Genomic DNA, 13,919 nt, shown 5'->3' on the forward strand with positions numbered 1-13,919 from the left:
TTCTTTGACTTCTTTGCATGACCCTCATCCTTACAACCTTTTTTTAAGGGCAGATAGTGACTTAGGCATACTCTCCCAAGTTGAAAGTCATTAAAATAATAATTTAAAAACATTCTATATAAACTACTCACAGGGCAGTTTTGAAATGAAAGAAAGTTGCTTTCTAATTAATATATGGCCTTTGATTTTTTTTTTTCCAAACTCAGTAGATCTATTGCTCTTAGTAGGAAAAAAAGCCTCCTTTCCTCTGATCTAAAAGATTTTGTGATTTCAGATAGAAGGAATTAACTTGTCACTATGTAGTGATTACAACTATTTCAATATAAAGGGAATTCAGAATTATTCAATAACACATAACGAATGTTAACATTTCCTCTTTGGGAATATTATCCAGGGAGAACTTACGAGCTATGAAGCCACTTCCTATGGGCTGCCTAACAAAACAAACAAAAACAAAATCCAAAGCACACACTGGATCCACATTTCTGAGATGAGACTAATAAAAATCATGTCAAAAATCCTTTTTATAAATAACAACTATTAATTACAGTTTAACATATACTTAACAGTTATTAAAAATAACCATATAAAAATGGTATCCCAATCACAGGTATCACAGACTACCACCACATTCCAGTGGTAGAGACCCTTCCTCTGGTCCTTATCTCCTGTCACCTCTCTCATTAACCCTCTCCTCAGCTCCTTAAATAATAGGTCTTTAACCTTGGCCACTTAGTGGTTGAGACATTTTCAAAAGCCAAACCACTACTTTCAGATGTAAAGTTTTAGATCTGTATTTCTCAACTTTCTTTTAGTTTCTTAAAAACCCATACCTCCTGTTTGTAAGGAGGACAATCTTCCCATTTTGAAGTTATTTGAAATTTCAAAATTAAATACACAATGACTAAAACCAAATTAGATGCTTTCTCAAATCATACACGGTCTCTATGAAACTTAAGTAACTGTGCAGAGTTCAGACTTATGGTTTAGGTACAGTTATTTACTCTGTGGATCAAGACATTAATAAACGTCTAGAATAATGATTTCCAAATTCTTTTCACCTGCAGATTTCCTTATAAACAGGAAAATTTTACATAAGCATATTTAATTCCTCTGTAAACTTTAAGTGTTGTTTTTATTATTTAAAGAGAAAATGTAAGTGTAAATATTAAATTATATTGGTAAATTTCTTAAACAAATCATTTCATTTTTTACAGAGTGAGAATGATGTGATTTAATATGCTTCATTAAAAAATCATTTACTATTTTATAACAGTGACTCAAAAATCTGATTCTAAGCTTAGGCTTTTGAAAATCTGATTTAGTTATTTGCTATTGTTGAAAAAGGGAACTCATGGGCAGTAGATATAAAAGTGCATTTTTGACTGGGCTTACTAAATACAAAATCACTTTTCATTTTCATCAACCAATTATACAAACTTTTGATGAGATTTTCATCTCCCTGGCTCTCAGTTATTGTATGCTAATAATAATAGGTGTTACAGTTTTATATTTTAACAAGTAGGTTCAAAACCTACTGAAACTCTGTAAGACTTATGAATGGTTTAAAGAATTCTATTTCCAGGGTTTTAAAAGTATATATATTTGATTTTGAGCTGACAAATTTATATTGTTTGCAGTTAAAAAACAAAGTACGGAAACATTCCTGAATTTCTTTCAAAATGCTCTCTCCACAGCACAACTTTTTTTCAAAAAGCAGTTACTCTCTTGCATTGTTAAAATGTCACTTTCTCCCAGGATAGCTGAAAGGGATTTCTTTTTTTAAAAATATCTGTTAGATAATATATCCCTTGCAAATCCTTGCTTACCATCATTAAAAAGACCAGAAACTTTGGAACACTTGTTTCACGTAAAACACAAACAAGTAACTCAGCCTACGTTAGACAACTCTTAAATACTTTGCTGCATAATAACCACTGAATCCCTATTTTGCACAAAAGGTTTTTATTATTGTTCCCATCAGATTACAAAGTATTGTAAAGATTCTATCAAACGTTTCATCCAAATTGCTCTCTCCCTCTTGCTCACTCTATTTGAGCCACATCTTTTTACTATACCTTGATACATGAAGCAGGACTTGCTTTAACTACTTGCATGGCTTAGCCTCCTGCACTGTCTTCTGGTTTCTGTTCACTGTGTTCCCTGACCACCCTACATAAAACAGAACACCCTTCCCTCCACATTCTCTATCCCTTTCCCCTGCTTTCATCATCTTTCCCAGCACTTATCCTCACCTGACATATTTTATTTTTTCATTGTCTCTCTTCGCTCAAATGTGATCTTCATGAGAATAGAGAAGTATTATTTGTTCACTGCTGTCTTTCATAGCACCTAGAACAGTGACTGGCACATAGCATGTGATCAATAAAAATTCGTTGAAGGAATGAATGTTAAATAATTTAAGGTAACATAATCCATAAATCCTGACACGTTTAAACTGCACTGTACTAAAAATGCACTTAAAGCTAACAAATGAAAAGTGAAGATGCCACTGTTAACTTCTATACATTCGTGTAACTCCCACTATTTTTGAGGGGATTCTCATATAATCTATGGAACTTGATATACATAAGGATAAAGTTAGGGCACTAATGTCAAGCCATATATGAAATATTAGTACAGCATAATTTCTAATATTCTTAGATTAAAAAACAGAAACACAGGTCCTAATATCTTATTCTCACATCAAGAGAAATGTGTCTTGTATCTTTTAAAAATGATGTTCTAGAATACTCATATTTTCCCACCTAGAAGTTTGCAGGACCATTTCTCTCCTTGTTTAAACATCTCTTCTGATGTAAACTACTTCCTAGTTACCAATATACTAATCCCTGTTAACCAGATGAAATGACCCTTGAAGTTTAATATATTCTTCATGGTTTAGGCCCTTTACAGAAAAAAAATAAAGAAAAAAAATTGTGTCTATTTGGAGAATTCAGGCTTTCAGTTATAAATGCAGCTCACAACCTTGGTGAAAAATGTGCTCTTGAAAAGATGAATAAATATTTCTAGAAAGCTAATAGCCATACAACCCCTAGGTCCAAATTATTATTGTCACAAAGTAGAGATTAAAATTAAAAATATAATTGACAATTAAATATCACATATTATGACCAAAAACTATAATCTTAACAAGTTTTGACAATTTTGGTGTGTTCTTTATATAGTTCTTTATAGAAAGACCTCCTACTCTAAGTGAAAAAGAGAAAGTAAGGATTAATGTAAGATCTGGAATCTAGGTCTCCTGACTAGCAGGTCAGGTTCTTTCCACTATTAATAAGAAGAAAGTGAGTGGAGAATTAGTAATGGCAGAGTATGGAAAATAGTTAGGTAGCACTCAATGAAATAAAAACCGAGGCAAAGGATAGGAGACTACTGGTCAGTCAGTGTGATACCACAGAAATGTCAAATAGTTCAGTTTTCACCAGGAAAACACTGTCTCCATCTTGGTAACAAATTCCACTCCCAGTATCTTTCAGTATGGAAATTCATACACATTAGTATTTTTACATGAAAACATTCTTTTCTTTTTCTTCCACATAAGTGTCCAAGCAAACCAAAAGCAGAAGGACAGAATGAAGTAGAAGTGGTAACAGTGACTCAAGGACTCAAAAGTATAATATGGCTGACTAAATCAAATATGCCCTTTGAGGACATTAATAGAATGCTTCCAGGGCAAAGGAAGCACTTCTCCCCTCTACAAATACCAGTCTGACTACCATACTCAAAGGAAAACACAGTAGCTCTCATCCACAGGATGATAGCAAGGATAGTAAAGAACAATCAGAGCTACACCATATAATAAATGGCTGAAGAAAAATATAGACATTTGTTTAGTCTGGACTTTTTTTTTTTTAAGTAGGAAGGGTGTAGGAGACAAGGGAGAGGAAGTGGTCCAACAGAAAAGGAATTAAATTTGCTTAATTAGTTTCTGAGGATGGAACTGGGACCACTAGGTAGAAGTTTTAGAAAGGTATATTCTGACTCACCACAGGGAAGAACAGTTCAGCAATTAACCCTCTTTATAAATTGGTTACCTCAGGAGACAGAGCTTCCTTTCGCTAAAGTGTTCAAGTAATGCTGGACCACCATTTGGAGGAGAGGAGAAAAGATACACAGGGAAAGTAAGCAATACACTAAGGGCTGGGCAGGTAATAAGTTTGGCCTAGACCTAGAAGATCTCTAAGATCTTTACGCAAACCTTAAATTGCATGTTTATAGAAGGATAATGACATAAAGAATAATTTCTCACCTTCCTTTCTAAAAATAGTTCTTTCCAAATCTAGGACCTAGGACTCACCTGAGTTCCGGAGAAAAGTCTTTTTAAGTCCTTACAGGAAGACTGTGAAGCAAAAAATATGAAATGGGAGGCTGGGGTTATGGCCTACTTGAATGAACGTTCAAGTCTTTTTTTTCTTTCAATAAGCTCACTGTAAAGATGTCTACTGCTCTAGGTTCCCTACAGTTCAACAGAGTAGTCACCTTTATTCAGAGCTCTACGTGCCTTTATTCCCTCTGGATTCAATCCAAAGGAACAATCTCTCCAAAGAATTAGATGACATGCGCAGTGTAATCCCATATCATTATTTCAAAGTTATCTACTCTAACTTACACTCCTAGACATAGCTGGTTTTACAATGCTTTCTATGATCTCTAAATTCAAGTTAATATCTTGGGTAAGGTTATTAAAATTTTGACAAGGGCTTATTTTTTCCAATTCCCTGTTTAGAAAATAGTTATTTTTGTATCTCAATTTTCCTGAACTAAGGTATATCAGCCTTAGTCTTTCTCAAACATTTCCACCTTATCCCATGTACTTAATGATTTTCCACAATCCTTTTTCTTCTGTAGCTTAAGAAAAAGTCTTTTTCTTATGTCTGTTCTTGTGTATATATGTTCCTACACATAAGGTGACTATACAGACGCAGCATATTCCTTTACTGTAAAGTAAAATAAACTCTGAACTAGATATGTTCCTATTTCCATAACTAATGAAAGGAGAGAGATATGGCTATAAACGACAGTTATGAAAGTAGATGCAGAACTTTTTATACACATACCTGAACTGTCTGGACTTGTGGAGACTGAATAACTGATGGCTGGGCCGCCTGAATAACGCCATGGACTTGAACTGTCTGCCCATTGGGCAGCTGTACTAAAGTTACGGTGGGAGCAGATGATGTTGCATGAGCTGCTGGCATAGATACCTAAGGTGTTGAACATGGAAAAAAATTACCATCACAGATACCTCCTTGAGAGTAGTCATGTGCAATATGACGCAACTTTTTAGCAAGAAAAAGATGACTTTTCTGCCAGACAAGTATTTCATTGGTGTGAAAGAAACTAATGATTACATTTAATATTCTTAAAAAAAAAAAAAATTGACTATAAATGTCCCCTCCCTTTCAAATCCTTCCACACAACAAAGAACTATTTTAATGTAATATCAAAATTTGTAACAGACTTCCTCTGAATACTAAATACACTTTAACTGTATGATGCTTTACATTTTCCTACCTGCTTTCATGTCCAGTTTCTCATTTTGCTCTTCGAAGAAATCAAGACTGGATAATAAGGATCATCTCCATTTTAGAGACAGAAATATCAAGCACTCAAGAGATTAAGTAACTTACCCAAGGTCAAGGGATATGCTAGCTTTGAAGAAATATAAAGGTCTTCAGAATATTATGTGTTAAATAAGCAATATTCTAAAATATAACTGCTCTCAAACTTAGGCAAAACTTAGCTAAGTCTAGAACAAATATACATCTTAAAATATACAGCATAGTTTTCTCTTTTAAACTAATTACAAGTATGCCTTTTATTAGTGAGAAAGTATTAATATGTATTATAAACTGAAAATTTCTACCCCCCCAACAAACTGATAATAATAGTTGATATCTTAAGGATTTATTTTCCTCTTAAAGGAATAAAAGAACAGAGTTAAGGGAGTATAAGAGATACTAATTTTCAACTGGGCACAAAGAAGGCAATTTTAATGAATCAATATCCAGGTCCAAAGGGCTCTTATGTCATATATGTCCATCAGATGGTACTTATTGTTCCTATGCTTGAACACATTCAGGGGTTCAATATTTTCTGCTCATTCAGTAAACAATGATTGGGGACCCACGTGCTAGGAGCAATGTCAGAACTGAAACTACAAACATTAAGGAAATTATTGGGGTACATGTGAGAAGGCATGGTGAAGAGAATACAAATAAATGTAATCCAGTGAAGTAATGAGGCTTGCCAAGAGAAAAATACACACTTAGGAAAGCTACCCAATCTCACCTAAAAAGGACGGGAGGGAAGAATGCGAATTTGAAACAAAGATTACTTATTAGGCAATTTTTTTTTAAAGATTTTATTTATTTATTTCAGAGAGAGATAGCAAGAGCAGGAACACAAGCAGGGGGAGTGGGAGAGGGAGAAGCAGGCTTCCTGCTGAGTAGGGAGCCTGACGTGGGGCTCGATCCCAGGACCCTGGGATCATGACCTGAGCCAAAGGCAGACGCTTAATGACTGAGCCACCCAGGCGCCACCAAATTAGGCATATTTTGACTCCCAGGGGAGAGGCACAGAATTTTAGGGAAGGAGGGATAAATTAACAGTCAGTACTACTGGACCATGTAAGCATGTTACTGTAAGAATGTAGGAACTGGGACGAGATAAAATTGTAACATAAGTAGGCAGAGGCTAAATGAGCTAGTCATGAAAAACCGTATCTATGTCACATTAAAGAAGTTGCACTTTATCCTGAGCAGACTGGGAAAGGCATTGAAGGGCTTTTGAACTCTGGAATATTAACATGGTGAGGTTTGCATTTTAGATAGATCACGTCAGTGGCAGTATGAAAAACATTTATTTCAGAGAAAGAACAACGTGGAGGGGAGGAGATGAGAAAACTTATATAGTAGTTAAAGTGAGATGATAAAGCCAGAAACAAAGCACTGGTTGTGGTAGGGAGGAGAACGAGAGAAGTGATTTAAGGAAAATTCAGGAGGCAGACTAGAAAGAGCTTTATGAATGACTGCTTGAAGGAGGTGAGAGAGGAATTCAGGATAACCCACCTATTTCATGTTTGGGTAAGAATTCGTAAAACTATGCCATCAACTGAAACAGAGAACACAAGTAAAAGAGAAGTTTTGGGGTGGTTGGGGTGATGGAGGATGGTGGAATTGATCTGATATCTGAATTTGTTCAGCAGGCAGTTAAACATCTGCCTGTGATGCTTGGGCGGGGAAGATCCCTACTGAAAATAAGAGGTTAAAACTATGAGCATCCTATCTTTGGGCAGTTAGGAAGTCCCTTCTTATTAATCATTTTCTCTCTGGCCATTATAAATCTTGCTTGGTTTTACCTGGTTCTCAAAATGTGATCCATGGACTAACTCCAGTAGAGTTACACAGGGTGCCTGTTTATAAAGTTAGACTCTCTTGGTGGACCTAAGGACACTTCCCCTACGCTGAAGTTTGAGAACCACAACCTTAAGTTATTCAGAGTATCTCCTCTTAGTTCCATACAAAAACTCTTCTGATATGTGAAGCAATTATTATATCCTCTTCTCTATTTTATAGAATAAATGTAACAAGCTAACTCAATGAGTTAGTTAATCCCTTCCATACCCTGTCATTCTACAGAATGGCTCCTCTCATTATAACTTTATAAGCAATACAGATACACAAAATAAGATAAAAATCCCTTATGTTCCTACCACTCAGAGCTAATCGCTGTTAATATTTTTGCTGTAGATCTAGGTGATTTTTTTTTTTTTTAAGATTTTATTTATTTATTTGACAGAGACACGAGAGAGGGAACACAAGCACGGGGAGTGGGAGAGGGAGAGGGAGAAGCAGGCTTCCCGCGGAGCAGGGAGCCCGATGCGGAGCTCGATTCCAGGACCCTGGAGTCATGACCTGAGCTGAAGGCAGCCACCTAACGACTGAGCCACCCAGGTGCCCCAGATCTAGGTGATTTTAAAGGTCCATGTATGCGCTCAATTTTTATAACACACTACCATGGAATCTAATTTATCTTTTCAATCCATTATAAATATCTTTCCATACCATTAATAATTTTCTTTAGTGGTTTTAATGGCTGTGCAATAAAAATTACACTTTGTGTAATAAATTCCTTATTATTGGATATTCAGGTTTTCAAATTTGCCTACTCCAAGGAAGATGCAATGATCATCCTTTTACCTAACTCTTTAGTTAAATCCATAAAAATTTACATTCTCATAGTCAAAACCAGTATTTTTTTTTTTCCTTCCCACTTAAAAAAAAAAAATCTCTGTAGAGGTGCCTACGCGGCTCAGTCAGTTAAGCATCTGACTCTTGATCTCAGCTCAGGTCTTGATCTCAGGGTTGAGAGTTCAAGCCCGGCACTCAAAAACACACACACACACACACACACAAAACTGTAAATTCCAAAAGTAAAATGAGCCATCTCATTATTGTTTTAGATTGGTTTTCTTCCTTTACTAGTTGGGCTGAATTTTTTTCTGTTCATTATTCAAATCACTACAATCTTGGATTTGACAATTTTATTATATTTTTCTTTTATTAAATACTGACAACAAAAAAATACCAGGTATCAGAATTATGAAAGGAAATTATGACAAAAATCCATACTGTATGTGTTAAGGACTTGAATGAGCAAGTGAGAATAACTCTGTAATTAGGCATAAAAAGAACCAAAACTACACAAACGGGAACAGAAAACTAGCTTTTCTAAAACTCAAACATCATGTCATTCTGCTTTTAAAGGTAAATGCTAGAGGACTGCCTGATAAAGATGACAAATTAAACATGTGTATATTATTTTGTTCCTTCCTGAATCTTCGATTAAACTTCGTAAAATTGATTTTGTTTTTACAAGCACAATCACATGAGCAAAGAATGGGAAAGGAGGTAATAGTAAGAGTTTTGGAGGCTGGAAAGAAGAAGGATGAATGGTAATGAACTTGGAAGACCTCAGAAGGCCAATTCATGAGGTAGAGGTAGGGAAAGCCTGATTTGAACCACAAAATCCGTAAGAGGCTCAGGATCTAAGACCCTGGAAGGTGGAGTAAAGGGAAAGGCTGAAAATAAGGAAGGCTGGTTGAAGGCTCTTTGAGAAGCAACTGGATCCCCTCCCCACACTCCCTGTGGAGGAATAATCTACCCCACGCTGACAGAGAAATAGAGAATTAATTTCTGGAGAGCGGGCCTCCTGATTGCCTACAACAGACACTGCTGAGGGTGGGGTTATTAACCTCCAGTCTTCTCTCTCTTAGCTCCCAGGCCTTTACCCTATAAGCAAGGAAATCAGTAAAGCCTTCCCTGAGGAACCGAATCAATGACAAGGGGCTAAATAAAGACTTAAAAGATACTGACATTGGGAAGGCCATAATCACCCTACAGTGAAGTTCGCAACCCATAGTTATTAGGCCCCAAACACATCCAGAGCTTCTGATACAGTTTTTTGGTCCCCTACTTTAAACTTGAGCAGACAAGCACAGATTATAAAACATCTGAGGAAAGCTTCTAATTTGAAAGATGGAGACCAAAACAAATTGAAGGGCAAAAAGCTTATACAGAGGAAAATCTATGTGGGGAGAAGAAAACTTAAAACCTAATTAATATTCTCAGAGATGACAGAAAATATTGCCTTTGTGAAACATAAACAGGATGCTATTAAAACACAAAGGGACTATTCAAAGAACAAAAGGAACTCTTGGAAACATGATAGCAGAAATAAAACATTCAACAAATGGGCTGGAACATGAAACTGAAGAAATCTCCCAGAAAGCAGACCAAAAAGACAAAGAGAAAGCAGTAGAGAAAAGATGAGAAAATTAGAGAAACAATCCTATAGGTATAACATCTAGATCACAAGGATCCTAGGAAAAAAAAGACAGAAAAAAATCTTCAACCAAATAATTTAAAGAAATTGCCCAGAATCGAAGACCTGAGTTTCCACTATAAAAGGGCACACTGAATATATATAGCACAATGGATAAAAACTATTCAAACCAAGACCCTAATAATGAAATAGTGAAGCACTGTGAACAGAGAGAAATAAGATACTAGAGAGAGAAAATAAATGGATTTAGTCTTTTCCAACAGCAACACTACATGGTGACTGTGGATCAACGCCTTCAAAATTTTTAAGAAAAAATTATTTTTTTAAAGATTTTATTTATTTGAGAGAGAGAGCGCATGCAAGTGGGGAGGGGTGGAGGGAGAGGGAGAAAGAATCTGAAGCAGACTCAGCATTATGCGCACAGCCCGACATGGGGCTCCATCCCACATGGGGCTCCATCCCACGACTGGGAGATCATGACCTGAGCGGAAACCAAGAGTTGGATGCTTAACCAACTGAGCCACCCAGGTGCCCCAAGAAAAGTTATTTCTTTACAAAGAATTTTTTACCGAAACTTGCTTAAGAAACCACTGGAAAACATGCTTTACTACATCAAGAACACAAACTCAGTAACAGACAGTAGGGGGAAAGGAATTTTCAGGAATGGATTATATAGCAGACTTTGAGGACAAGCAGATCAGACAGAATAGTGCCAGAATAGTGGCTGTCATCACCAAGATCCCTTCTGGCATTGTATCTTCTTTTTACCAGAGGGTCAAATGCTTGGGTAAGCCCAGATTCTGATCTGTGCATGTCTGCCTTGATCATATACTGATGAAGTCCTGGCTCTTTCCCCTTCATTCCTGTACCTGCCTTATCCAAGTATTTACTTCATCCCCAGATATATTCTGCTTTGCCTTACTCCTGAGGGTTGGAGGCAGGCCCTAGTACTTTTAGGAGAAAACACAGAGCAGCCAGTCCACTCCTTCTGACTATATTTCTGCAGAAGATCCAGTATTTGGGCCATACTTTACTTCAGTGTAGTAACCATCTGTGGTTAGCTCCCTATTCTCCAAGACCCATTCTTGCTCAGGGACTTCCCAAGGAGGGCTTTTAAATTCTTCAAGAAGCCAAAGCTCAACATGGTAGAGCCTCTGCTAGGATTATTTTCTCTTGGGAGCCTTTATCAGAAAGAGACAATATCACACTCTTTTACCTAGCAGGTTTATGTCTGTTATTTGGTTTTTATATTAACTACCTTTCTTACTCATATGTATATGCAAATAATGGTTAATAAAATAATAATAAATAATACCTAATAAAAATATAAAATATTTGAGGAAAAATACATCAGAACAAAAAACTAAGATGAGTGAATATAACTCTAGAGATAGAATATTTAAGACAAAGACAAAATGAATTATGAATTATATTTAAAAGATATAGGAAACAAAACTATTATCCTTGAAATTTACTTGTGTGTCAAGTTATTTGCTTATCCTATTTTTTAGTTTAAGCACATAGAAAACTTAGCCTCTCAGATTAAATTCCCATGCCTCAAAATAAATGTGTGATTAAAAAAAAAAAAAAAAAGCAGTTACCATATCAGGTTTTCTTCCCTTGTTTAAGAGAGACAATCTCTACCCGTTAGTTAAAATGTCATTATTCTGAATCAGGTCACTACAAATAGTGTTTTAACAATACATTTTTCTGTTCTGTTAACTGAATCATTTCTAAAATTACGCTAAGTAAATAGGAATTTTGATATTCTAACAATGTCTCTGCTCATTCTATGCATATCTCTGCAATAAAAACTAAATCCTCTTGTCTAAAACATATTCCTCTTGGAAGAGACATAACTTGGAATCTCTCCATGTATTTTATACCTGGGCTAATGTGGCAATCTGTGGCTGGGCTTGAACTGTCATTTGCTGGTTTTCAGCTTCTGTTACAGCTGCATCTCCACTCTGCTGGTTCTCTGCTCCAGATTCCATGGTCATTTAGTTACCTACAATAATATGGAAGAGTGTTACAAGCACTACAGTGCTTTGTGCTTTTGTGACTTTAAAGGCAAATTTCAGGTTATAAATAGGTATATGTGTGGTTACGTTAGCAAATGCACTCCGAAATCTAGTTAAAAAATAATCAATCTAGCTGAATTGTTGTCAAACTTGTCCAAGTCTGCTGAGCTGCAGAAGTTCTAGTCCCTTCAAAAAACACCTGTCTTTTCCCTTATTTCATCTAGAAGAAAGAAGGGATTCCTCCCTTCCACGAATCTCCCCTATTAACAAGGGGAGGAGGGTGCCAGTAAAATTCTTTTTTTTCAAATTGTACTCATCAGGTATGGAGAGAAGTTAGAGAGCAGAAGTGAGCTGATACCAGGGTGTATGAGATACTGGCTTCATGGTACTTCCTATGAGGCTATTCCCTCCTATTATAGGGCAGAAACAAAATTATAAGCTACTTCCACAGAAAATTACTGGTAGTGGGACAAAATCAGCCCAAGCTGTGGGGTATCAAGATAGAAAGGTGGGATAAATAGCCACAGAGCCAAATTAGAGGCCCCAAACACTGCAAATCTTAGCGTTCTGACTCCTCACTCCATGTACAGTGTGCAACATTACACATGCACACATACATGAAATAACATTTTGAGTAAGTTAATCAAGGCTGCTCTTTTTTACTTTGGGACCCTGCTTTGCTAGTATATTTGTTGGGTAATGTAGCACTGAATGGCAGCAAAAGTTAGTGGAGAACAGTTCTTAGCAGCAGCAGCTACATGCAGATGAGATATTTCTGATAACAGGAATAAATAAACTTCTAGTGATAATCATGTCTAAAGGATTCACAAAAAAAGGGATTACTTCTCACTTGTGTACTACTGTTGTCATTTAGTGCCTGGCATATTACCTGTCAAAAATGAATTTATTAATAGTGACGACTACCTATAGTGATTCCATAAATAACACAAAACCCCAATACTTTTCCAGAATTTATTGTATTTATTTTTAACTCTGAAATTGATAATCAAAATTGCGACTGATCCTTATGTGATTACTACATGCCATCAGAACGTATCACATTCTAATACATTTTGCCATCATTCACAGAGTTCTATAAAAAGTTTTACAAGTGACAGGTAAAAATGGAAGTAAAAATATCTCTGTGGAAAGGAGTATAAATAATTTAGATATACAGAATCCACAAAAGAGATGACAAATGAAAAGATCAACAGACTTGACTACATAATTACTTAATACATTCATGACAAAAGACACTAAGACAAGTGCACAGAGACAATATCTGCCACATATGATTGACACATTAACATCTAGAATACAGAGAAACTACTAGTCAATAAGAATAAGAAACTCCATTATTGACTAGTTCACAAAGATGTATGTTCAAGGATATTCACTGTAGAATTTTTTTATAATAGTGAAAAACTGGAAACAAGTATCCATCATTCAAAGGACCATTCGAGAAGTTACAGCAATGAAAGAGAGAGAAGTCTAGCTGTAATGTAATGACATACAAAGTTTTCCAAGACAAACTGAGTGGAAAGGCAAGTCACAGAACGTATATACTGTAAAAGAGAATTCTACTTACATTAAAAAAAAAAAGTCAAATAAATTGTTATAAAATGTGTCTCATGTATATGTATCGAAAAAGGTGTGGGAAGTTATATGCTAAATTGTAAGTGGTAGCTCTGAGGAGAGGAAGATGTGGTGGAATTGGAGAGGATGACTTTCTCACCTTTTACTTTTTACATATTTTAGTATTTTATTTTCTTCCCGTCAGCATCATTGTACAATTCAAGATTTTAATACCAGAAGTCATGAATAACATTTTGAAAACTATGAATCAAAAACTATTATTTCAATCATGATTCTGAGATACCTGTTGAAAAAAAATTTTAAATCCTAGATATATTTTATATGAAATTACTATTTTTGTTTAAATCTTCCCTAAATTGTTTACCCCACATTTCCAAAGAGTAAAATACTATTCTTAAAAATTATCAATTTTATTACTTGTGATAACTGAAT

The 13,919-nt window shown here is 35.6% G+C and overlaps 1 protein-coding gene across 5 annotated transcripts in view; it reads right to left on the reverse strand.

Annotated features, from left to right (window-relative positions):
• Positions 1–13,919, reverse strand: part of CREB1 (cAMP responsive element binding protein 1) — a 61,401-nt gene that overhangs the window by 31,213 nt on the left and 16,269 nt on the right. For 3 of the 5 annotated variants that reach the window (XR_003212256.2, XM_025892604.2, XM_073879407.1), the window contains exons 2-4: positions 11,757–11,878; positions 5,082–5,228; positions 4,322–4,363 (exon numbers count right to left, since the gene is read on the reverse strand). Coding sequence is in view for 4 of the 5 variants with exons in the window: in XM_025892604.2 (XP_025748389.1) it covers positions 4,322–4,363; positions 5,082–5,228; positions 11,757–11,870 (303 nt within the window). In the remaining variant the exon portion in view is untranslated. The remainder of the gene's footprint in view (positions 1–4,321; positions 4,364–5,081; positions 5,229–11,756; positions 11,879–13,919) is intronic. The other 2 variants (XM_025892610.2, XM_073879422.1) reach the window with 2 other exon arrangements.

Source organism: Callorhinus ursinus, unplaced genomic scaffold (genome assembly GCF_003265705.2).
Source record: "Callorhinus ursinus isolate GAN/ISIS: 27379988/994484 unplaced genomic scaffold, GSC_fseal_2.0 scaffold2, whole genome shotgun sequence".
Lineage (NCBI taxonomy): Eukaryota > Metazoa > Chordata > Mammalia > Carnivora > Otariidae > Callorhinus > Callorhinus ursinus.